Raw genomic sequence first — 26,654 nt, 5'->3', positions numbered from 1 at the left:
TGCCGGTCACGTGTGTTGGCTGCCGGTCACGTGTGTTGGCTGCCGGTCACGTGTGTTGGCTGCCGGTCACGTTGTTGGCTGCCGGTCACGTGTGTTGGCTGCCGGTCACGTGTGTTGGCTGCCGGTCACGTGTGTTGGCTGCCGGTCACGTGTGTTGGCTGCGGTCACGTGTTGGCTGCGGTCACGTGTGTTGGCTGCCGGTCACGTGTGTTGGCTGCCGGTCACGTGTGTTGGCACGGTCACGTGTGTTGGCTGCCGGTCACGTGTGTTGGCTGCCGGTCACGTGTGTTGGCTGCCGGTCACGTGTGTTGGCTGCCGGTCACGTGTGTTGGCTGCCGGTCACGTGTGTTGGCTGCCGGTCACGTGTGTTGGCTGCCGGTCACGTGTGTTGGCTGCCGGTCACGTGTGTTGGCTGCCGGTCACGTGTGTTGGCTGCCGGCCGGTCACGTGTGTTGGCTGCCGGTCACGTGTGTTGGCTGCCGGTCACGTGTGTTGGCTGCCGGTCACGTGTGTTGGCTGCCAGTCACGTGTGTTGGCTGCCAGTCACGTGTGTTGGCTGCCAGTCACGTGTGTTGGCTGCCAGTCACGTGTGTTGGCTGCCAGTCACCTGTGTTGGCTGCCAGTCACCTGTGTTGGCTGCCAGTCACGTGTGTTGGCTGCCAGTCACGTGTGTTGGCTGCCAGTCACGTGTGTTGGCTGCCAGTCACGTGTGTTGGCTGCCAGTCACGTGTGTTGGCTGCCAGTCACGTGTGTTGGCTGCCAGTCACGTGTGTTGGCTGCCAGTCACGTGTGTTGGCCGCCAGTCATTACTGCTAAAATCATAGGAGGTGAAAAATATGCAGATAATAGTGTTAAAACTCTTATTTTCCTGAGAAACAAACAAATGAACTTTTTAAGCCTTTCAAAGACATCATTTTTCAAGCAATTCACTTTTTTGAGTGAAAATAAGAATATGTACTTTCTTTTCAAGAGTAACACAAAATTGCTATAGAAAAAACTGTCCCCCTAGGAACATGGACATACAAACTCTTCACTGTGGCCATCACAGATACAAACAATTCAGGGGAAAGGCATATAATTGTAAAAGCGCCATGTGCTATCAAAGGATTCATAACCTAAATGATTCTCGGTAAATAAACCATTCATGTTTTTGTTGTGACTCCAGTGGAATCTCTACGTTACCAGCAGGTACAGTAAAAACTACTGATCACCCACCTTCACAGAATCATACATCGCCCACCTTCACAGAATCATACATCGCCCCCCTTCACAGAATCATACATCGCCCACCTTCACAGAATCATACATCGCCCACCTTCACAGAATCATACATCGCCCACCTTCACAGAATCATACATCGTCCACTTTCACAGAATCATACATCGCCCACCTTCACAGAATCATACATCGGCCCAATAACATTGAATACCCCAGAAAACACTTCTTACGTTATATTTTAAAAAGCTATACCTATCACCAATATAACATAAACAAAACATCTATTCACATACAGCACTGTATACACCTACACACAGAAACAAAAACAGTCAACTTAACAATAACAATAAATAAAATAAAAAGTTATCTTAAGACCACAGATTTAAATAACAATGATGCAATGTTCGAAGACTGAGTCACACAGTTTAAAAATGACTAGTGCTCTATGTGGAAAATGTTGAACATGACCTGCTAGCGAGAGTTGGGCTGAAGACAGAACAGAGATACAGTGTCCACTGGCAAATACTCTATGTGTGTGTGTGTTTAACACCTGACAGCGTTCCCGTTCTCCTCTGTGTTCCTGAAGGAGAGCGGTCTGCGGGGTGGATGGGTGTGGAGGGGGTCCGTCAGGGAGGCGGTAAGGGAGGGCATACGGACACGGGGAGCCTCGATGGAGTTCCCTCTCACAGTGATGTGGTCCCAGCCACCCTGAGGAGAGAGAGGAAGATAAGAATAGAGGGAGAGACAGAGGGAGAGACAGAGAGAGAGACAGAGAGAGAGACAGAGAGAGAGAGACAGAGAGAGAGAGACAGAGAGAGAGACAGAGAGAGAAAAAACGAGAGAGAAAAAGAGAGAGAGTCAGACAGCCCTCCCACCAAGAAAACCTTTCCATTGAAAGTCATTGGTGAGTCAGGGTTAAGGTAAGGTAAGGTTAAGGGTCTCACCCCGATGCCATAGTCCCACGACTGTCCGCTTGGCTCCATGGGCTGAACCCCCAGACGGTGACAGACTGTCCCACAGCTCAGACTGTGGCTGCCTTGCACCTTGTCAGCTATGATCCACACCTACACAACAACAACGAGAAGGGTTGAGTTACTCAACACAGTGCAATGTCAAGAAGTTAGAATTTTGAAAAAAGAAGAAGTCATTATCATTCATTACTGCCAACAACAACCACTCGGTTTTTAGATTGTAGGTTCTGCTCACCTGGTCAAGAGGTCCGACGGAGACCTTGCGTACATTGTTAGAGATGTGTTCCCATGACGATCCCTGGGGGCAGCTAGGAGTCAGGCCCTGTCTGAACCACAGGTTACCTGGATGGAGAGCACCAAATTAAAATCATGACAAAAATAAAGAAGAGATGGTTCAACTAATAGACGTCTGACAATAATAAAGGTCCATGTCATAGTCAGTCATGACATTCTCGTCTGTAGTACCATGTTGATCCACTGTGTAGACTGACGTCCTCCCTACAGACACCTGTTGGAGCTTCTGCCTGACTGGAGAGGGGATGTGGTACCAGCAGTCTCCTACAGGGGGCAATAGTACATTAAACAGCCAGTGATTAGAGTCTTCTCTCATCATTAGGTCCATCTCTGTGATAGGAACCAGAACTCAGAGAGGTAAGCTCCTCCCGAAAACAAACATTGAGCTATTACTGAAAAGCACTTTGTGACAACTGCTGATTTAAAAACAACTTCAGAAATACATTTGAGTGATTTGACTGAACTGTTGATTAGCAGTAAGACACACAGGACTGAAAGGAGAATCCCTGGGTTCTGTCAGAGACGGTGGGTTCTGCGTGATTCTCTGACTGACCTGAAGGGCTCTGTGCGGTCACGGAGCCCCTGTAGAAAGCAGAGCCATCCCTGGCAATGGCCCACACCTGGTTGGCCCCACCAATGGAGATAGATTTAAAGGGCTGGTCTGTGCCCACATGGAGCCATGATGTCCCCTAGAAACACACGCAACCACTTCTGTTATCAACCACAATGCCTGTGTATTCATGGTGGACTTGTGTGTTGTATGTTTACATATTGTGTGTGTGTGTGACTCACAGCAGGCGTCAGTAGGGTGACTCCCAGTCTACAGAGCACGTCTCCCTTGTTACTGATGGCCCACAGAGGGATCGGCTCAACAATGCTCTGTGCTCCACACGGGATGATGGTCACGTCACTCAACGGGATGGGTGGGACTTCCTGCCACGGCCCTGTGGTGGTCAGTTTACACTTCCTGTCAGAGGAAATACAAGGGTTGTTCAAATAGGAATTAAGTCACACCTAGACCAGTGTACCAACAGTTGAATTAGGTGTGTAAATACTGGGCTGGAGCAAAAACATGCACTCCCTGTGGGTCTCCAAGACCAGGATTGAAGAACTCTGATCTAACATCAGTTGTTGTGTTTCCTTCCCCCAATGGTTAAGGGTAGGATTTAAGTAGAGTAAAGCTGATCCTAGATCTGAGCTTACGGGCAATTTTTCCCCCAGAGCTCAAACCCAGGCTTGTTTAAACACAGTGGGCAGACTGAGGACAGACCATAGTGTGCTTACTAAACAAATAGTGATGAGGGAAAAGGGCGATTGTTGTGTGGTAACATACAGTACCTGGCCCATCGCCTACGACGGACAAAGTCCTTCAAGGTCTTGTGGCCATGATACGACCTGGAAGTGTACATACAGAGGGAGGGAGATAAAATACATGATAGTGACAGAAACAAACACATATCATGGCTACTTTCATGCAGGGAAAAGATTCAGCTTGATATGTGATAGATAGACCAATGAATATGTATTGGGGAAGGTTAGATACACTCACGTTGGGAAATCAGCTGCATATTGCCAACCCTCTCTGTCTGTCCCTCCAGAGACACCGTAGTCAATGGCCCAGTCTGCCACCTGATAGAGACAGAGCAGTTAGCGGAAAAAACTTTGTAGGACTATTTTAGTCATCTAATGGCACTCTGTGCATATTTAGTTCAGGTTCAAAAGTGATATTGTCCTGGGGTGAAATTGAAATGTTTTGTCCGGTTACTGGTACCCACCCATGTCCAATGAGTGGATGGAGGCTTGGTGTTGGCCTTGGTACACTCCTGCAGTCCTGTTGCATCACTCCACATGTAACGGTCTGTTGGGAGGCCTCTGTTGGTATATCCTGTGACTGGGTTCCACCTCTGGTTCTCATAAATGTAGACACACTTCACATCTGTCTGGGGGTAGATGTTATCTGTGCTGCTGGCCAGACCTAACAAAAACAAGAGAGGGGTTATAGTCATGAGCTGAGACAAAACAGCCATGAAACATACCCTTACACCCTGACCAAACTGGCTCCAGGCCTGTTGAAACATACCCTTACACCCTGACCAAACTGGTCCCGAGCGTACGCCTGTTGAAACATACCCTTACACCCTGACCAAACTGGTCCCGAGCGTACGCCTGTTGAAACATACCCTTACACCCTGACCAAACTGGCCCCGGGTGTACGACTGTTGAAACATACCCTTACACCCTGACCAAACTGGCTCCAGGCCTGTTGAAACATACCCTTACACCCTAACCAAACTAGTCCCGAGCGTACGACTGTTGAAACATACCCTTACACCCTAACCAAACTGGTCCCGAGCAGACACCTGTTGAAACATACCCTTACACCCTAACCAAACTAGTCCCGAGCGTACGACTGTTGAAACATACCCTTACACCCTGACCAAACTGGCTCCAGGCCTGTTGAAACATACCCTTACACCCTAACCAAACTAGTCCCGAGCGTACGACTGTTGAAACATACCCTTACACCCTAACCAAACTGGTCCCGAGCGTGCGCCTGTTGAAACATACCCTTACACCCTGACCAAACTGATCCCGAGCAGACACCTGTTGAAACATACCCTTACACCCTAACCAAACTGATCCCGAGCGTACGCCTGTTGAAACATACCCTTACACCCTGACCAAACTGATCCCGAGCAGACACCTGTTGAAACATACCCTTACACCCTAACCAAACTAGTCCCGAGCGTGCGCCTGTTGAAACATACCCTTACACCCTGACCAAACTGATCCCGAGCAGACACCTGTTGAAACATACCCTTACACCCTAACCAAACTGATCCCGAGCAGACACCTGTTGAAACATACCCTTACACCCTGACCAAACTGATCCCGAGCAGACACCTGTTGAAACATACCCTTACACCCTAACCAAACTAGTCCCGAGCGTACGCCTGTTGAAACATACCCTTACACCCTAACCAAACTGATCCCGAGCGTACGCCTGTTGAAACATACCCTTACACCCTAACCAAACTAGTCCCGAGCGTACGCCTGTTGAAACATACCCTTACACCCTAACCAAACTGGTCCCGAGCGTACGCCTGTTGAAACATACCCTTACACCCTAACCAAACTGGTCCCGAGCAGACGCCTGTTGAAACATACCCTTACACCCTAACCAAACTGGTCCCGAGCAGACACCTGTTGAAACATACCCTTACACCCTAACCAAACTAGTCCCGAGCGTACGCCTGTTGAAACATACCCTTACACCCTAACCAAACTGGTCCCGAGCAGACACCTGTTGAAACATACCCTTACACCCTAACCAAACTAGTCCCGAGCAGACGCCTGTTGAAACATACCCTTACACCCTAACCAAACTGGTCCCGAGCAGACACCTGTTGAAACATACCCTTACACCCTAACTAAACTGGTCCCGAGCAGACACCTGTTGAAACATACCCTTACACCCTAACCAAACTAGTCCCGAGCGTACGCCTGTTGAAACATACCCTTACACCCTAACCAAACTGGTCCCGAGCAGACACCTGTTGAAACATACCCTTACACCCTAACCAAACTAGTCCCGAGCAGACACCTGTTGAAACATACCCTTACACCCTAACCAAACTGATCCCGAGCAGACACCTGTTGAAACATACCCTTACACCCTAACCAAACTGATCCCGAGCAGACACCTGTTGAAACATACCCTTACACCCTAACCAAACTAGTCCCGAGCGTACGCCTGTTGAAACATACCCTTACACCCTGACCAAACTGATCCCGAGCGTACGCCTGTTGAAACATACCCTTACACCCTAACCAAACTAGTCCCGAGCGTACGCCTGTTGAAACACACCCTTACACCCTAACCAAACTGTCCCCGTTGATTTTGTCTATCCACGCTAGACGCAATCATGACACACAGGTTAAAATACCAAAACCAACTCTGAAACAACTATATTACTTTGGGGACAGGTCGAAACACTTACAGTACCAGTCAAAAGTTTGGACACACCTACTCAGTCAAAGATGTTTCTTTAATTTGACTATTTTCTACATTTTATAATAATAGTGAAGACATCAAAACTATGAAATAATAAATATGGAATCATGTAGTGACCAAAAAAGTCAAACAAATCAAAATATATTTTATGTTTGAGATTCTTCAATGTAGCCACCCTTTGCCTCGATGACAGCTTTGCACACTCTTGGCATTCTCTCAAACAGATTCATGAGGTAGTCACCTGGAATACATTTAAATTAACAGCTGTGCCTTGTTAAAAGTTCATTTGTGGAATTTATTTCCTTCTTAATGTGTTTGAGCCAATCAGTTATGTTGTGATAAGGTAGGGGTTGGTATACAGAAGATAGTCCTATTTGGCAAAAGACCAAGTCCATATTATGGCAAGAACAGCTCAAATAAGCAAAGAGAAATGACAGTCCATCATTACTTTAAGACATGAAGGTCAGTCAATATGGAACATTTCAAGAACTTTGAAAGTTTCTTCACGTGCAGTCACAAAAACCATCAAGCGCTATGATGAAACTGGCTCTCATGAGGACCACCACAGGAAAGGAAGACCCAGAGTAACCACTGCTGCAGAGGATAAGTTCATTAGAGTTAACTGCACCTCAGATATCACAGCCCAAATAAATGCTTCACCAAGTTCAAGTAACAGACACATCTCAACATCAACTGTTCAGAGGGGACTGCGTGAATCCGGCCTTCATGGTTGAATTGCTGCAAAGAAACCACTATTAAAGGACACCAGTAAGAAGAAGAGACTGGCTTGGGTCAAGAAACACAAGCAATAACATTAGACCGATGGAAATCTGTCCTTTGGTCTGGAGTTTGGTTCCAACCACTGTGTCTTTGTGAGATGCAGAATAGGTGAATGGATAATCTCTGCATGTGTGGTTCCCACCGTGAAGCATGGAGGAGGAGGTGTAATGGCATGGGGATGCTTTGTGGTGACATTGTCAGTGATTTATTTAGAATTCAAGGCACACTTAACCAGCATGTCTACCACAGCATTCTGCAGTGATACACCATCCCATCGGGTTTGCGCTTAGTGGGACTGTCATTTGTTTTTCAACTGGACAATGACCCAACATACTGTACACCTCCAGGCTGTGTATGGGCTATTTGACCAAGAAGGAGAGTGATGGAGTGCTGCATCCAATGACCTGGCCTCCACAATCACCCAACCTCAACACAATTGAAAGAGTTTAGGATGAGTTGGACCGAAGAGTGAAGGAAATGCAACCAACAAGTGCTCAACTCCTTCAAGAATGTTGGATAAATCATTCCTCATGAAGCTGGTTGAGATAATGTCAAGAGTGTGCAAAGCTGTCATCAAGGCAAATATATGGCTATTTAAAATATATTTTGATTCGTTTAAGACTTTTTTGGTATGTGTCATTTCATCATTTGATGTCTTCACTATTATTCTACAATGTAGAAAACAGTAAAAATAAAGAAAAACCCTTGAAAGCTATTGTATGAAACATTCATGGACATTTAGCTAGCTTGCTGTTGCTAGCTAATTTGTGCTGGGTGATAAACATTGGGTTGTTATTTTACCTGAAATGCATATGGTTCTGTTTTTATCTGGATCTTTGTAGAATTTTTACCCGGAGTCATAGAAAAAGGTGTGTGTCTCTACTCCAACAATTAATCCACAGACAAAAAGGGAAACCTAGGGGCCAGTTAGGTTCGTTTGTTTGATTAATCTCTCCTTGTTCACTTGTCAATCACCCATAGGGGGGTTGTATGCTCGTGAAAACCAATGAGTAGATGGGAGAGGCAGGACTTGCAGCGCATCAAGCTTCTCAAATAGAACCAAGTTCTATTTTAGTGTTCGGCAACATGAGCAGTTTGAGAAAAAATATTGCAACATGCCCGGTTTAGTTTCCCTATTAGTGGCTATACAGTACTTGTTTTATGTTTAGCGTATGCTTAAAATCTAGTCCAGTAGGTTTATGTTTAGCGTATGCTTTAAGTCCAGTCCAGCAGGTTTATGTTTAGCGTATGCTTTAAATCCAGTCCAGCAGGTTTATGTTTAGCGTATGCTTTAAATCCAGTCCAGCAGGTTTATGTTTAGCGTATGCTTTAAGTCCAGTCCAGCAGGTTTATGTTTAGCGTATGCTTTAAGTCCAGTCCAGTAGGTTTATGTTTAGCGTATGCTTTAAGTCCAGTCCAGTAGGTTTATGTTTAGCGTATGCTTTAAGTCCAGTCCAGTAGTTTTATGTTTAGCGTATGCTTTAAGTCCAGTCCAGTAGGTTTATGTTTAGCGTATGCTTTAAGTCCAGTCCAGTAGGTTTATGTTTAGCGTATGCTTTAAGTCCAGTCCAGTAGGTTTATGTTTAGCGTATGCTTTAAGTCCAGTCTAGCAGGTTTATGTTTAGCGTATGCTTTAAGTCCAGTCCAGTAGGTTTATGTTTAGCGTATGCTTTAACCTATTTTCACGTCCGGATGAAAAGCGTGCCCAGAGTAAACTACCTGCTACTCAGGCCCAGAGACTAGGATATGTATATTATTGGTGCATTTGGATAGAACACACTCTGAAGTTTCTAAAACTGTTTGAATGATGTCTATGAGTACAACAGAACTCATATGGCAGGCAAAAACCTGAGACAAATCCAACCAGGAAGTGGGAAATCAGAGGTTTGTAGTTTTTCAAGTGATTGCCTATCCAATATACTGTGTCTATGGTGTCAGAAACGCACTTCCTAAGGCTTCCGCTAGACAGTCTTTAGAACGTTGTTTCAGGCTTCTACTAGGATAGAGGAGCGAATAAGTGCTGTTTGAACCAGTGGTCTGGCTGAAAGCCTTTAGTTTAGTCACACGTGCAGCCGTGAGAGCAAGCTCCGTTCCTTTTCATTTCTAAAGACAAAGGAATTGTCCAGTTGGAATATTATTGAAGATTTATGATAAAAACATCCTAAAGATTGATTCTATACATCGTTTGACATGTTTCTACAAACTGTAATGGAATGTTTTTGACTTTTCGTCTGGACTTAGTGCCTGCGCCTTGTGCATTTGGATTACTGGACTAAACGCGTGAACAAAACAAACATGTGTTGTTTAACATGGAGACCTGGAAGTGCCATCAGATGAAGATCATCAAAGGTAAGTGATTAATTTTAATGTTATTTCTGACTTTTGTGACACCTCTCCTTGGCTGGAAAATGGCTGTATGGTTTTCTGTGGCTAGGCACTGACCTACCATAATCGCATGGTGTACTTTCGCAGTAAAGACTTTTTGAAATCGGACACTGTGGTTGGATTTACAAGACTTTTATTTTTAAAATGGTGTATAATACTTGTATGTTAGAGAAATTTTTATTATGGGATTTCTGTTGTTTTGAATTTGGCGCACTGCAATTTCACTGGCTGTTGTCGAGGTGGGACGCTACCGTCCCACTTGTACCAGAGAGGTTAAGTCCAGTCCAGTAGGTTTATGTTTAGCGTATGGTTTAAGTCAAGGCCAGTAGGTTTATGTTTAGCGTATGTGTAACCGATGTGAAATGGCTAGCTAGTTAGCGGTGGTGCGCGCTAATAGCGTTTCAATCAGTGACGTCACTCGCTCAAAGACCTTGAAGTAGTGGGTTCCCTTGCTCTGCAAGGTCCGCGGCTTTTGTGGCGCGATGGGTAATAATGCTTCATGAGTGACTGTGGTTGATGTGTTCAGAGGGTCCCTGGTTCGGGGCGAGGAGAGGGATGGAAGCTATACTTTCACATTGATGCTGTTGACCCGGATCACTGGTTGCTGCGGAAAATGAGGAGGTCAAAAGGGGGGTGAGTGTAACTGATGTGAAATGGCTAGTTGGTGGTGCGCGCTAATAGCGTTTCAATCGGTGACATCACTCGCTCTGAGACTTTGAAGTAGTTGTTACCCTTGCTCTGCTTTTGTGGCATGATGCTTCGAGGGTGGCTGTTGTTGATGTGTGTAGAGGGTCCCTGGTTCGAGCCCAGGTAGGGGCGAGAAGAGGGACAGAAGCTATACTGTTACATATGCTTTAAGTCCAGTCCAGTAGGTTTATGTTTAGTGTATATTTAGTGTGTTTACCCTGCAAGAATCCCCCTCCATAGCCGCCAGTGTAGACCCAGACAGTGTGGTCGTAGCCAACCCCCCACACCACCCCCAGACTGTTACACTCCACTAGACGCAGGTGGCCCCCCACCTGATGCCAGAACCTGCAGACACACAACGTGGGGTTGAAGACAAGTCAGACAGTCAAAGATATTCAGACAGTCAAATATATTCAGACAGTCAAATATATTCAGACAGTCATGACTATTCAGACAGTCAAAGATATTCAGACAGTCAAATATATTCAGACAGTCAAATATATTCAGACAGTCAAGGCTATTCAGACAGTCAAGGCTATTCAGACAGTCAAAGATATTCAGACAGTCAAAGATATTCAGACAGTCAAATATATTCAGACAGTCAAATATATTCAGACAGTCATGACTATTCAGACAGTCAAAGATATTCAGACAGTCATGACTATTCAGACAGTCAAAGATATTCAGACAGTCAAGGCTATTCAGACAGTCAAAGATATTCAGACAGTCAAATATATTCGGACAGTCATGACTATTCAGACAGTCAAAGATATTCAGACAGTCAAAGATATTCAGACAGTCAAATATATTCAGACAGTCAAATATATTCAGACAGTCATGACTATTCAGACAGTCAAAGATATTCAGACAGTCAAGGCTATTCAGACAGTCAAAGATATTCAGACAGTCAAAGATATTCAGACAGTCATGACTATTCAGACAGTCAAAGATATTCAGAGAGTCAAAGATATTCAGACAGTCAAGACTATTCAGTTGTTAAGTGCATACATCTGATTAATCTAATATCTATTTATCTACAAATAATAAATCCATCATATCGTTTTCATCAAGCCTTTATAAAGCATCGATAACAGCCCAGAGGACGTGTCTTACATCTGGTCGCAGGGTGTGGGGTAGGGACAGGCCTCCAGGCTAGGTGAAGGCTCACAGACGAAGACGTCTCCTTTACAGGTGACTGACCAGAGGGCCTGTTTAGAGGGGGGACCCTGGACCCCCCGGGAGTCACAGCACGACACACTCAGCAGGGCCAGCTGGGGGTACAGAGAGACAGTCAAAACATTCCCAGACTACAACTTATAAAGGATAGCATGCAGAGAGTCTTCATAAGCCCTACATAGAGGCAAAGTCATGCTACATAGGGTCATATAAAAGATCCTTACATCTGATGCTTTACTAAACGTGGAATAACCCTTTCACCATCCTTTATTTAGCATGACATTTCCTTATGAATAAACATATGATATTCTGTGAAGATTGAGAACTTGTACTGTGTGTCTGGTTCAGGTGTAAGACAGTGATCATATAACCTACCCAGTCGTGCATCTCCAGCTCGGTGGCAGCAGCCAGTCTGATAGGCCACCTCTGTTTGGTCCTCTCTGCTGTGTAGACGGCAAACGTGTGTTTGGAGTCATTCAGCACCGGCACCAAGATAGTCACCTCGTTGATGAACGCATGCAGGTACTGGATATAGGGAGGAGAGGAGGAGGGGAGAAACATGATGAATAAATAACTATTACAGATCACCCAAAATACACACACACACACTGTGGCCATCCCCTCACCTTCTTCTCCTCGTTGAAGTTGTAGTAGAGGAAGAGAATGCCATCCTGGTTTCCCTCTGGTCCTGAGAACTGCTCCAGGGCAAACCTCACGTCCACCCACTTATGGGGCTTCCAGTCCCTCCACCACTGCATGGTCCCTTTCTTCACCCACACAGACTGGGACTGAGGGGGAGGGAGGGAGAGAAGGAGGGGGGAGAGAAGGAGGGGACGGAGGGGGAGGGAGGGAGAGAAGGAGGGGGGGAGGGAGAGAAGGAGGGGACAGAGGGGGAGGGAGGGAGAGAAGGAGGGGACGGGGGGCGGAGGGGGAGGGAGGGGGCAGGGAGTGAGAGAAGGCGGAGACGGGGGACGGGGGGACGGGGGGGGGAGAAGGAGGGGACGGAGGGGGGAGGGAGAGAAGGACGTGACAAGGGAGGGAGACTAATGAGCCTCTATACAACAAGGACAAGTCATAAACAAACTAATTTCATCATGGCAACCAGAAAAAGCATTTGCAAGCATTCAAGTTGTAAGGATGTTCAACGTTCAACCTGTTCTATGGCCTGTTCATAGTGTTTAAAGTTGTCCATCTCTCTCTTGGAGCGTTCGCTGAGCTGCTCAAAGATCTGTTTCCGCCAGGCAGCTGTCTGGGCTGGACTGATGGACAGACTCATGGACTGGACTGATGATGACAGGGCTGGGAGAGACAAATAGACAAAGATCAAAATCTTTATCAACAACATGTGAGGAAACACTCTAGTTGCTCAACAACAACAATAACAAGCACAGGGACACTGTTCCATCAGCCAGAAGGGTGTATTCTGGTCTAATTGGAGCTGGAGTTTTGTAAATTGCTAGGCTTTTTTTGATATGCAGGAGAAATAGAATTTCAGGGCGATACAATACCTACAGTATGTGTCTCACCTGTGGCAGAGTTGAACCAGTTGAGCTGGGAGTGACAGTCCACACCACAGCCTCCTCCACTGACCCATGCCCAGAGTGGATGTTCATCCGCCCCATACGGCTCCTCCTGACACAGGGTGTAGGTGGCCACAGAGGACAGGCTACAGGTGTCAGCCGCGTCCCCTCTCACCCCAGCAGGCCCCACAGCCAGGTGAGTCTGGGTCTCTTCTAGGTCCACGTTACTCCATTGAGGGTCCCAGGCCCTCCAGACAGGCTGGGGGACAGAACCAGGGCCAGAGGGGGAGACTTGGCATCTGCTTCCCGAAGAGAGGCCTCCTCTTCTGGTATAGAGGGACCGGCAGTGGTGGCCCCCTCCCGTTTGACCTTGCGGTCAGAGAGCATCTCGGAAATGAAGCTGTCGCTGGTGACCTTGGGGATGCGTGGTTTGGGGACATCGGGGTCAACGGGAGGGGGATCGGGGGGAGGGGAGTAGGGACAGGCCCCTACTTCTAGGACTGCCCTCTGTGGACCGTTCTTTGTGTCTGAATCTTCACTCATCACAGACTGTGCTCGCACCTCTCCACTGAAGAAACAACCAGCACTGAGAGAGAGAGAGAGAGAGAGAGAGAGAGAGAGAGAGAGAGAGAGAGAGAGAGAGAGAGAGAGAGAGAGAGAGAGAGAGAGAGAGAGAGAGAGAGAGAGAGAGAGAGAGGGAGGGAGGAGGGAGGGAGGGAGGGAGGGAGGGAGGGGGGGCGGACGGACGGACGGACGGACAGACGGACAGACGGACAGACGGACAGAGAGAGAGAGAGAAAATGATGAGAGAGAGATAGTATTACACAGAGCACCCAGCTGGCAGACAGCTTAGCAAATCACTTTATGTAGCCGAGGTTGCCCAAGCAGTGAAAACAATGTGTGTGTGTTCATGTCCCCAGCCCACCTGTGCAGACTGCTACTGCTGGCGGAGGAGTGGGACCTGGTGTCTCCGTCTCGGGGCACGTTGACAGCCTTCCAGGCTTTACCACTCAACTCACTGGAGGTCACACCCTGACGGAAATACACTGCTCGGTCCTCACAGCTGATACCCCACACCTGGATGGGACAGAACACATGAGGCGAGAGCCAGACAACAAACTAACATGACACTGTGTTTGTTCTCCATTAATAAACTGCCTTTTAATCATTATGAATCATTTCATCATGAATGAATGTACAGTTTATGATTTTAAGCCCACGCCATAAGGCTTGGCTATGAGAGTCTAAGGGAACGTTATACTTAGTTGAATAAGCAGAGGAAATAGTTAAGTCATGGCTCCTTGCCTGGTCGTTGAGACCCACGTTGATCATGACCATCTCCCCGATCATCCCGATCCAGCCTGAACCACGGGGGTTATAGGAGTTGATGCCACGTCTGTACCATACCTAACAGGTACCGACAGAAGATCACGTCTGTACCATAACTAACAGGTACCGACAGAAGATCACGTCTGTACCATACCTAACAGGTACCGACAGAAGATCACGTCTGTACCATACCTAACAGGTACCGACAGAAGATCACGTCTGTACCATACCTAACAGGTACCGACAGAAGATCACGTCTGTACCATACCTAACAGGTACCGACAGAAGATCATCAGGGAAACAGTCATGACTGAATGATTCATAACCAGAGGTAGACATGCGGTGGAATTAAAATGACATTTTAAGTTTTTTGCCTGAATTCTTCCTTTAGCTCATGTTCATCATTGTCCAGCTCCACAATAACTGTCATCAATAAATTCAAATTCAGTTTTTTGTTACATTTTTTAAGCATCTTTGAGATTCTTCATGTAATGAAAAGTGCTATTTAAATTAAATCTATTAGTATGATTATGTCCAATAATGAAGCATATAAATTAGTGTTCAGTTATGGAAACTCAGTGGTATTGTCTTACCTTGTTGTCCTTGGTGACAGCCCAGACTACGTTGTCCCCCACAGCTACGTGGATGGCCCCGGCCTCTGGGTTGGGAGAGTCCACCACTACCCAGGAGGAGCCTGACAGAGAGAGAAGAGGGGTAATGGGGCCATGAGACCATCAGACTTTCTCTTCATCTCTCTATCTCTCTCTTTCTTTAGCTCTCTCCTTTTCGCTCGCTCTCTCTGTCTCTCTCTTTATCTCTCTCCCTCTCTCTCTTTGTCTCTCGCTTTGTCTCTCTCTCTCTCCATTACACACACAAACATAAACAGACACAAGCATTCTGTCTCTCTGTGTCTCTCTAACATATGCATCCACGGATACACACACTTTCTCTGTCAACCAGTCACCTCGTGGGCAGTCTCTGGTGATGCCCTCCCTGACGATGAGTTGTCCCTCCCAGAGCACGGCCCAGACAAGGTCCCCTGGACCACAGCTGATCTGCACCACCTCCCCAGGCAGAGACACCTCCTCCCAGCCATCCCCCTCTGGGCTGTGGTGGTGGATACCCTCACGAAACCACACCTAATGACCCAGATCAAACAATCAGTCAATCAAATGACTTAGGAATATATTAGAGTTGTGTACAACCTGGCAGTGTTTTGTGATCTCTGAAGATATGACCTCCCCCTCTGAGCTGTGTGTGTCTGTGTGTTAGTGTGTGTTTGTGTGTGTGTATGTGTGTGTATGTTTTAGTGTGTGTGTTACCTTGCCCTGTAGAGAGACGGCCCACAGTGACAACCTCCCCCTGGGCTCCTCACTGATCTCCCAGCCTCCACAGCTGATATCATTAAAGGGGTCTGGAAGGGGACCACTGTGACCCTCTGATGGGATCTGGTAACAGAGAGAGAGAGACAGGTTAACACACACACACACACAAACACACACACACACACACACACACTGTAAACTACGGTACATGATGAGTACAATACAAGCCTGTACACTGCAGAGGTACACAGTTACATCCTGGTTGTGGCAGGTGATTATATTTCTCCAAATACACACCTTGGCCCAGGTGTCTGTGGCCTTGTACCTCCTGTAGCGGATCCATCGCCTGCGACGGACACATGAGTTCCACTTCTTGTCTTTGGTGTAGGTGGCAGGGAAGTCTATGGCATAGGTCCAACCCTGCAGACACACAGACAGACCCGTTCACACATGAATCAGCATGTATAGTGAGTTCCAACGGTATTATAGGACACTGACACGTTGTTGTTTTGGTTCTGTACTCCAGCACTTTGGATTTGAAATGATACAATGGCTATGAGGTTAAAGTGCAGACTGACAGCTTTTTAATTTGAGGGTATTTTCATCATTATCGGGTGAACCGTTTAGAAATGACTTTTTTGTAAATAGTCCCCCCATTTTAGGAAACCAAAAGTCTGTGTCAAATTCAGTTATATGTGTATTAAAGTAGTAGAATGTTATGTTTTTGCTAACCTCCCCTGATATTGGTAATGGTGAGAGGTTAGCATGTCTTGGGTGTATAATATTTCATTCAGTATTATCTGTAATCACCGTAGCATCCACATTAATGTAGAAGTGTTTAGAAATATATTCTATTCTTATCTACAATAAAAGGGACTCCATAATGACACAATACATTATTTACCATTCATTTCTACTGGGAACAAAATCTGAAACACAACCAAAACAAACAGCAGGTGCATTCAAAAATGTGTAAAGTTACAAGCTTGATGTAAGCATTGGGCGTTATCAATATGGGACCAAATACTTCACTTTTCACTACATTCATTCACACAAGTGAATTTGTCCCAATACTTTTGTTCCCCTAAAACCGGGGGACTGGGTACAAACAATGCTGTAATCACCCGGTATGGATGAGAATACCCTCAAATTAAATCTGCCAGTCTGCAACTTAACCTTGTAGTCATTGTATCATTTCAAATCCTAAGTGTTGGAGTACAGAGCCAAAACAACAACGAATGTGTCACTAAGTGTCACTCCATCCAAACATTTCATGCAGATGAATTACCTGACGCATGGAAAAAGTCCAGACGGGGCTGATGGAAACATGAAATGAGGGTTCAATTTTATAAATGCCGACAGACAATTTGTTCTTTCGACGTGTTGGGATCTTTTTGTCTGTAAAATTAATTATGCGAGAAATAGCAGTGAAAATAACCATGATACCGATGATATGTTGTGTGGCCCTCCCACTATGACTCGGGGAAGCATGCAGTTTATTAGGCTACAGATGAAATAAGTTATGATGAACTTCACAGGGTGGTGAAAGTGCACGGTGATGAGCTTGATGCTCCTTTCCAATACATATCGAGGTTCTTATTCTGGTGACATGATGATCACTCTTATGAATACTAATCTCATACTGTAGGTAGTCTACACACTGTATCAGCCAGCTGTTGGCTAGAGCACAAGTGCCAAGACCAGAGTGGACACATTTTCTATACAATGCAACAGTTTTTGTGACAAAACCATCAGTACATTTGAAAATGTGATGGTACATGGGAAATTAATGTAAAAAGTTGTTTTTATGTGCACTACATCATCATGCACATCATTTCATCTGCAAAAAAGTCAGTTTGATGGAAACATCTCTGGTGGGAAAATGAGCATATTGGATGATGTATCTGTAATCTGTCACCAATTGGATGGAAACCTAGCTAGTCTACTGTTGGAGATCACTGTACGTGAAGGGTAAGACAATGACAGAGAGGGAGTGAAGAAAGACAGAGAGAGGGAGAGAGATAATTAGAGAGAGGAGAGGAAGGGGAGGAGAGAGAATGAGAGAGGGAAAGAGGGAGAGAGAGAGAAGGAGAGAGAAGGAGAGAGGGAAAGAGAGAGGGAGAGAGAAGGAGAGAGGGAAGGAGAGAGGGAAAGAGAGAGGGAGAGAGAAGGGAGAGAGAGAAAGAGAGAAAGAGAGAGGGAGAGAGAAGGAGAGAGTGAAAGAGAGAAAGAGAGAGGGAGAGAGAAGGAGAGAGAGGGAAAGAGAGAAAGAGAGAGGGAGAGAGAAGGAGAGAGAGGGAAAGAGAGAAGGAGAGAGGAGAGAAGGAGAGAGAGGGAAAGAGAGAGGGAGAGAGAAGGAGAGAGAGGGAGAGAATAGAGATAGAGGGGACATATAAAATGGAGGAGGCAAGAGAGGAGAGAGAAAGATACAGAAAAGAGAGAAAGACAGAAAGAGAGAGAACATTCACTTCTCTCTCTGTGGGCTCTCCTCCAAAGTTCTCGTCAATGTACCAGTCCCCCTCCCACTCCCAGTTGGTCGAGGGAAGAAAGAAGCTGTCAAGGGGTTGTTGTTCCAGTCCTGTGATGTTACTCCACTGCCAGCGGTCGCTCGGTAACAAGCGATCCGAGAAGTCATCCATGGGATTCCATCGCTGAGAGAGAAAGAGTGAGAGATAGAGGGAGATATATATATATATTTATTTGTATTATTATACATTTTTTAAATTAAACTTTTATTTAAATAGGCAAGTCAGTTAAGAACAAATTCTTATTTACAATGACGACCTACTCCAGCCAAACCCGGACGACACTGGGTCAATTGTGCACCGTTCTATGGGACTCCCAATAACGGCAGGATGTGAAACATATATATATATATATATATATATATATATATATATATATATATATATATATATATAGAGAGAGAGAGAGAGACTACTAAAGACTACCAGAACCCACTGGATTCTCCAATTACATTGAATTAACTACAGGACATCATACAAACCCTCCAACCACAAAAAACCTGTGGTGTTGATGGTATCCTCAATGAAATGATAAAATATACAGACCACAAATTCCTATTGGCTATACTTAAACTCTTCAACATCATCCTTAGCTCTGGCATCTTCCCCAATATTTGGAACCAAGGACTGATCACCCCAATCTACGAAAGTGGAGAAAAATTGGACCCCAATGGGATGTGGGATGTGTCAACAACAACGTTGGGAAAATCCTCTGCATTATCATTAACAGCAGACGAGTTCATTTCCACAGTAAAGAAAATGTACTGAGCAAAGGTCAAGTGTACATTTTACCAAATTACTTGACAACAGGCCACATATTCACCCTACACACCCTACTTGACAAACAAAAACATAGGCAAAGTCTTCTCACGCTTTGTTGATTTCAAAAATCTTTTGACTCAATTTGTCATGAGGGTCTGCTAAACAAGTCGATGGAAAGTGGTGTTGGGGGAAAACATACAACATTAGAAATTCCATGTACACAAACAACAAGTTTGGGGTTAAAACGGGCAAAAAGCAAACACATTTCTTTCCACAGGGCAGGGGGGTGAGAAAGGGATGCAGCTTAAGCCCCATCCTCTTCAACATATACAGTAGGGCAAAAAAGTATTGTCAGCCACCAATTGTGCAAGTTCTCCCACTTAAAAAGATGAGAGAGGCCTGTAAGACCTAAACAAATCATGAGAAAACAAAAAGATAATTACTTGGCACATTGGAAAGAATTAACAAAAACATTGAGTAAACTAGAATGCTATTTGGCCCTAAACAGAGAGTACACCTTGCCAGAATACCTGACCACAGTGACTGACCCAAACTTAAGGAAAGCTTTGACTATGTACAGACTCAGTGAGCATAGCCTTGCTATAGAGAAAGGCCGCCGTAGACAGACATGGCTCTCAAGAGAAGACAGGCTATGTGCACACGACTCACAAAATGAGATGGAAACTGAGCTGCACTTCCTAACCTCCTGCCAAATCTATGACCATATTAGAGACACATATTTCCCTCAGGTTACACAGATCCACAAAGTGTTAGAAAACAAACCCAATTTTGATATCACATTCCTACTGGGTGAAATACCACAGTGTGTCATCACAGCAGCAAGATTTGTGAGCTGTTGCCACAAGAAAACCAGTGAAGAACAAACACCATTGTAAATACAACCCAATATTTTACCTTTTGTACTTTAGCTATTTGCACATTGTTACAACACTGTGTATAGACAATATGACACTTGAAATGTCTTTATTCTTTTGGAACTTCTGAGAGTGTAATGTTTACTGCAAATATTTATTGTTTATTATCTACTTCACTTGTTTTTGCAATGTTAACATGTGTTTTCCATGCCAATAAAGCCCTGGAATTGAAACTGAATTGAATTGAGAGAGAGAGAGGGAGAGAGGGTTACAAGACCCATAAATGCATCAGGTGCAAGAGAAGCACAAACACAGGCACAGACAGACACACAGTCACACACACAGCCCACCCTCCCTCCGCCCCACACACACACAGCCCACCCTCCCCCGCCACACACACACAGCCCACCCTCCCCCGCCCCCCCCCGCCCACCCTCCCCCACACACACACAGCCCACCCTCACCCGCCCCAAACACATACAGCCCACCCTCCCCCGCCCCACACACACACAGCCCACCATCCCCCCGCACCACACACACACAGCCCACCCTCCACCTCCACACACACACACGCACCCTGTACCTGGTTCTCGAATGTCTCCTCCTGGTAGCGTATGGGAACATCACTAGAGTGGACATTCAGGTAGATGTGATGGTCACAGGCGATACCCCAGCAACACTGCTGCACGGCCGTCACCCTCTTAAACTCTAACACAGCATCACGATACTGCTCCCACTGCTGCCCTCTGGTGGACAAGCTGTACACACGCCCATACACATCCACTGCCCACAGCAGGGACACAGGCATGTTCAGGCCTAAGGAGAGACGTACTAAAGTAAGATGCACTGCTTTCATTTAAAAGATTCAACTGTTCGGTCAAAAAATAAGGACATTTACCTCAGGGTCAAGCCAGTAGGCCATCAGATTTGCCACCAGTGCTCCTTATAGGACACATCACTGCACTCTATACTCCTCTGTAAACTGGTCATCTCTGCATACTTGTCGCAAAACCCACTGGTGATGCTTATTTATAAAACCCTCTTAGGCCTCACTCCCCCCTATCTGAGATATCTACTGCAGCCCTCATCCTCCACATACAACACCCGTTCTGCCAGTCACATTCTGTTAAAGGTCCCCAAAGCACACACATCCCTGGGTCGCTCGTATTTTCAGTTTGCTGCAGCTAGTGACTGTAACGAGCTGCAACAAACACTCTGACAGTTGTGGCTGCTTTGTGTGATGTATTGTTGTCTCTACCTTCTTGCCCTTTGTGCTGTTGTCTGTGCCCAATAATGTTTGTACCATATTTTGTGCTGTTACCATGTTGTGCTGGTGCCATGTTGTGTTGCTACCATGTTGTTGTCATGTTGTGTTGCTACCATGCTGTGTTGTCATGTGTTGCAGCCTTGCTATGTTGTTGTCTTATGTCTCTTATGTCTAATGTTGTGTTGTCTCTTGTCGTGATGTGTGTTTTGTCCTACATTATATTATTAGTAGTAGTTTTAATCCAGCCCCCGTCCCCGCAGGAGGCCTTTTGGTAGGCCATTTGTGAATAAGAATTTGTTCTTAACTGACTTGCCTAGTTAAAAAATGTTAAATATTTTATAGCTGGCAGGCCTGATTTTCTGGGGGAGAGGGGGGGGGCATAATTACACATAATTTGTACACTGCAAATCAATCACAAGATGCCCAAACATATATAATATTTGACTAAAACATAATCATTTCAAACCTTGCTTATATTTGTACATGATGTGTGGGAATACTTGGGAACTGATTTCTTAAACTTAAATCACTTAGAAGCTGATTTCCTGGTGTTTTAATAGTATTTTTGTGCAACAATAAAATTACAAATGAGTTTGGTTATTACAATTTTGTTTTGCTCTGAAAACTTGTGGGGCCAAATAAAACCCCCCGCGGGCCAAATTTGGCCAGCAGGCCACCAGTTAAGGGAACACTGATCTACACTCATTGAAGTGGTTTTAACAGGTGACATTAATAAGGGATCATAACTTTCATCTGCATTCACCTGGTGAGTCTATGTCACCTTGTCAGTCTATATACAGTCAGTGTATATTGTCTCTTTGTCCCTTTGATTGTAGCAGGCTTTAAGATAATCTTATCCAACCTAAGTCTATCCATTTGGGGGTAAAAAGCCAACCTGACCTTACAATTTACCACTGTTCTGTGTAAACTGTGCCAGCTTCATCCTGTCCTATTCCTTGCCCACTGCACTAGGGCAGTGGTTCCCAACCAGGGGTACTAGGACCTATCCACAGGGGGTACTTGAGAAGACTCATGAGACCATAGGCCCATTGGTAAAATGCACATGAGGGGATACTCCAGGCAGAGCAAAATTCCGTTGGTGGTACAGTAAAATAAAAAGGTTGGGAACCACTGGGTTAGGGGCACTGTCTATCTTGTTGTTGGGAACCACTGGGTTAGGGGCACTGTCTATCTTGTTGTTGGGAACCACTGGGTTAGGGGCACTGTTCTATCTTGTTGTTGGAAACCACTGGGCAAGGGGCACTGTTCTATCTTGTTGTTGGGAACCACTGGGTTAGGGGCACTGTTCTATCTTGTTGTTGGAAACCACTGGGCAAGGGGCACTGTCTATCTTGTTGTTGGGAACCACTGGGTTAGGGGCACTGTCTATCTTGTTGTTGGGAACCACTGGACTAGGGGCACTGTTCTATCTTGTTGTTGGAAACCACTGGGCAAGGGGCACTGTTCTATCTTGTTGTTGGGAACCACTGGGCAAGGGGCACTGTTCTATCTTGTTGTTGGGAACCACTGGGTTAGGGGCACTGTTCTATCTTGTTGTTGGCTACCACTGGACTAGGGGCACTGTTCTATGTTGATGTTGGGAACCACTGGACTAGGGGCACTGTTCTATCTTGTTGTTGGAAACCACTGGACTAAGGGCACAGTTCTATGTTGATGTTGGAAACCACTGGACTAGGAGCACTGTTCTATGCTGTTGTTGGGAACCACTGGACTAGGGGCACTGTTCTATGTTGTTGTTGGAAACCACTGGACTAAGGGCACTGTTCTATGTTGATGTTGGGAACCACTGGACTAGGGGCACTGTCTATCTTGTTCTTGGGAACCACTGGGTTAGGGGCACTGTCTATCTTGTTGTTGGGAACCACTGGGCAAGGGGCACTGTTCTATCTTGTTGTTGGGAACCACTGGGTTAGGGGCACTGTTCTATCTTGTTGTTGGCTACCACTGGACTAGGGGCACTGTTCTATGTTGATGTTGGGAACCACTGGACTAGGGGCACTGTTCTATCTTGTTGTTGGAAACCACTGGACTAAGGGCACTGTCTATCTTGTTGTTGGGAACCACTGGGTTAGGGGCACTGTCTATCTTGTTGTTGGGAACCACTGGGCAAGGGGCACTGTTCTATCTTGTTGTTGGGAACCACTGGGTTAGGGGCACTGTTCTATCTTGTTGTTGGCTACCACTGGACTAGGGGCACTGTTCTATGTTGATGTTGGGAACCACTGGACTAGGGGCACTGTTCTATCTTGTTGTTGGAAACCACTGGACTAAGGGCACTGTTCTATGTTGATGTTGGAAACCACTGGACTAGGAGCACTGTTCTATGCTGTTGTTGGGAACCACTGGACTAGGGGCACTGTTCTATGTTGTTGTTGGAAACCACTGGACTAAGGGCACTGTTCTATGTTGATGTTGGGAACCACTGGACTAGGGGCACTGTTCTATGTTGATGTTGGGAACCACTGGACTAAGGGCACTGTTCTATGTTGATGTTGGGAACCACTGGACTAGGGGCACTGTTCTATGTTGTTGTTGGAAACCACTGGACTAAGGGCACTGTTCTATGTTGTTGTTGGGAACCACTGGACTAGGAGCACTGTTTTATCCTGTTGTTGGGAACCACTGGACTAGGGGCACTGTTATATCTTGTTGTTGGAAACCACTGGACTAGGGGCACTGTTCTATCTTGTTGTTGGGTACCACTGGACTAAGGGCACTGTTCTATCTTGTTGTTGGGAACCACTGGACTAAGGGCACTGTTCTATCTTGTTGTTGGGTACCACTGGACTAGGGGCACTGTTCTATCTTGTTGTTGGAAACCACTGGACTAAGGGCACTGTTCTATCTTGTTGTTGGGAACCACTGGACTAGGGGCACTGTTCTATCTTGTTGTTGGGAACCACTGGACTAGGGGCACTGTTCTATCTTGTTGTTGGGAACCACTGGACTAGGGGCACTGTTCTATCTTGTTGTTGGGAACCACTGGACTAGGGGCACTGTTCTATCTTGTTGTTGGGAACCACTGGACTAGGGGCACTGTTCTATCTTGTTGTTGGGAACCACTGGACTAGGGGCACTGTTCTATCTTGTTGTTGGGTACCACTGGACTAAGGGCACTGTTCTATCTTGTTGTTGGGAACCACTGGACTAGGGGCACTGTTCTATCTTGTTGTTGGGAACCACTGGACTAGGGGCACTGTTCTATCTTGTTGTTGGGAACCACTGGACTAGGGGCACTGTTCTATCTTGTTGTTGGGAACCACTGGACTAGGGGCACTGTTCTATCTTGTTGTTGGGAACCACTGGACTAGGGGCACTGTCTATATTGTTGTTGGGAACCACTGGACTAGGGGCACTGTTCTATATTGTTGTTGGGAACCACTGGACTAGGGGCACTGTTCTATATTGTTGTTGGGAACCACTGGACTAGGGCCACTGTTCTATCTTGTTGTTGGGAACCACTGGACTAGGGGCACTGTTCTATCTTGTTGTTGGGAACCACTGGACTAGGGGCACTGTCTATATTGTTGTTGGGAACCACTGGACTAGGGGCACTGTTCTATATTGTTGTTGGGAACCACTGGACTAGGGGCACTGTTCTATCTTGTTGTTGGGAACCACTGGACTAGGGGCACTGTTCTATCTTGTTGTTGGGAACCACTGGACTAGGGGCACTGTTCTATATTGTTGTTGGGAACCACTGGACTAGGGGCACTGTTCTATCTTGTTGTTGGGAACCACTGGACTAGGGGCACTGTTCTATCTTGTTTTTGGAAACCACTGGGTTAGGGGCACTGTTCTATCTTGTTGTTGGGAACCATTGGACTAGGGGCACTGTTCTATCTTGTTGTTGGGAACGACTGGACTAGGGGCACTGTCTATCTTGTTGTTGGGAACCACTGCACTAGGGGCACTGTTCTATGTTGTCGTTGGGATTTAGGGATCATGCTGTGAGGTTACAATAATAACCATGATTAAAGCTGCAATATGAACTTTAGGGGCAACCCGAAATGTGAGTTATAGAGCTGTCATTATTTTACATTTATTTAACTAGGCAAGTCAGTTAAGGACAAATTCTTATTTACAATGATGGCCTACTCCAGCCAAACCCGGACGACGCTGGGCCAATTGTGCGCCGCCCTATGGGACTCTCAATCACAGCCAGATGTGATCCAGCCTGGATTTGAAGCAGGGACTGTGGTGATGCCTCTTGAACTGAGATACAGTGCCTTAGACCGCTGGGCCACTTGCGAGCCTGTTCTATGTGCACTATTTCTATGCTTTCCACTCTTAAATTTAGTTTTTGCATCTTTTACTGTCGGTTTTGTATACTAGATTAAAACAGCTGAAAATACAATATTTTTGGCTATGGAAAATATATTTCACAGTGGTTTAGACAACACAACAATATTTAGATGATACAAAGATATTTCACACCGGTTTAGATGATACAATGATTCTCTACACTTTACTAGCTTGTTTTGTCACATAAACTGAAATTAGGCGAACTATTAGAATTTTAGCAACTAGGAAATGGCGGAGTGATTTCTGCATAGTGCATCTTTAATACAACAGTGCTTTGTTTACACTATTTAAACCACATCTCAGGTAGGCTGAGTCATGTGTCTTCATCACTGCCCCATATTCTGAACACTGTGGTCATTACACCATAGGCTATGTGGCATAACATAAATATAGTATGACGTTTATCATGAATAACTTCATCATTTTAAAGGGGATTTGCTGAGTTTTTATGTTAAAACTAACACCCCTCCTCTCTTTTGCTTCCTGTATATTATGCAATGTCTGGAGCGAGTGATCCTCTTCAAAGGCATAGTCCCTGTCACTAGCAATTAATTCACTGATGAGGCCAGAGAGAGACCTCTGTGTACTGTCTGAACCGAGCTGAGATATGATCTTAAATAGTCCACTTGACCCGACAGTCTCTTTAGCGACAACTCTCACCCACCAAGCAAACTGCAACATTGTAACTTTTTGCGAGAATACTGTGAAAAATGAATGACATTTGTTAAAATTGTAATGGCGCAGTGAATGATCAACATGGATACATTGTAGATAGTACAATCTTGCTAAGTGACATATAGCTAGGCTTCGGTTGTCTTATAAAGCACTCTAAACTAGTATTAGCCAGCTAAGTGTATCACAGGTAGTCTGCTATTTTTGCATAATATAGCTATCTGGCTGCTGCTGTCAGACAATCTACAACCGCATAACTGAATGACATTATGTTGCTTATAGGGAGGTTTACCACTGCAAAACCAGAAATTAAATAGCTTGCTAGTTAGCAGTAGCTCATCACTTACCTTGTGCTCCATCTCATAAACGGTATGGCAGTTCACGTAAATCACTGCAATTCATTCGGCATATCAGATTGAATATACAGTGATTTCACGTTAGCCACTACTGTATCTATTTACATTGCAATCGTTTCCTAATCCGAAACAGGAAGTGTTGGGTTTTACTGTAAACGCAGATTGGCTGCT

At 45.6% G+C, this 26,654-nt stretch overlaps 1 protein-coding gene across 1 annotated transcript; it reads right to left on the bottom strand.

Moving 5' to 3' along the window:
* Positions 1–242: 242 nt before the first annotated feature.
* LOC124038558 (tectonin beta-propeller repeat-containing protein 1-like) lies at positions 243–26,622 on the bottom strand. The gene is given in 26 exon segments (XM_046354577.1): positions 243–812; positions 1,769–1,926; positions 2,163–2,282; positions 2,425–2,531; positions 2,655–2,747; positions 3,037–3,172; positions 3,276–3,450; positions 3,822–3,878; positions 4,033–4,112; positions 4,259–4,458; positions 10,568–10,695; positions 11,464–11,621; positions 11,902–12,051; positions 12,153–12,314; positions 12,680–12,825; positions 13,053–13,333; positions 13,336–13,632; positions 13,972–14,123; positions 14,352–14,453; positions 14,969–15,069; positions 15,340–15,514; positions 15,698–15,823; positions 15,998–16,120; positions 18,169–18,351; positions 20,446–20,678; positions 26,475–26,622. Coding segments are annotated over 25 exon segments (3,684 nt in total). The 5' UTR covers positions 20,671–20,678; positions 26,475–26,622; the 3' UTR covers positions 243–763.
* Between the last annotated feature and the right edge of the window lie 32 nt (positions 26,623–26,654).

This window comes from Oncorhynchus gorbuscha, linkage group LG06, assembly GCF_021184085.1.
Source record: "Oncorhynchus gorbuscha isolate QuinsamMale2020 ecotype Even-year linkage group LG06, OgorEven_v1.0, whole genome shotgun sequence".
Lineage (NCBI taxonomy): Eukaryota > Metazoa > Chordata > Actinopteri > Salmoniformes > Salmonidae > Oncorhynchus > Oncorhynchus gorbuscha.
This window is presented reverse-complemented; position numbering and strand designations above follow the sequence as displayed.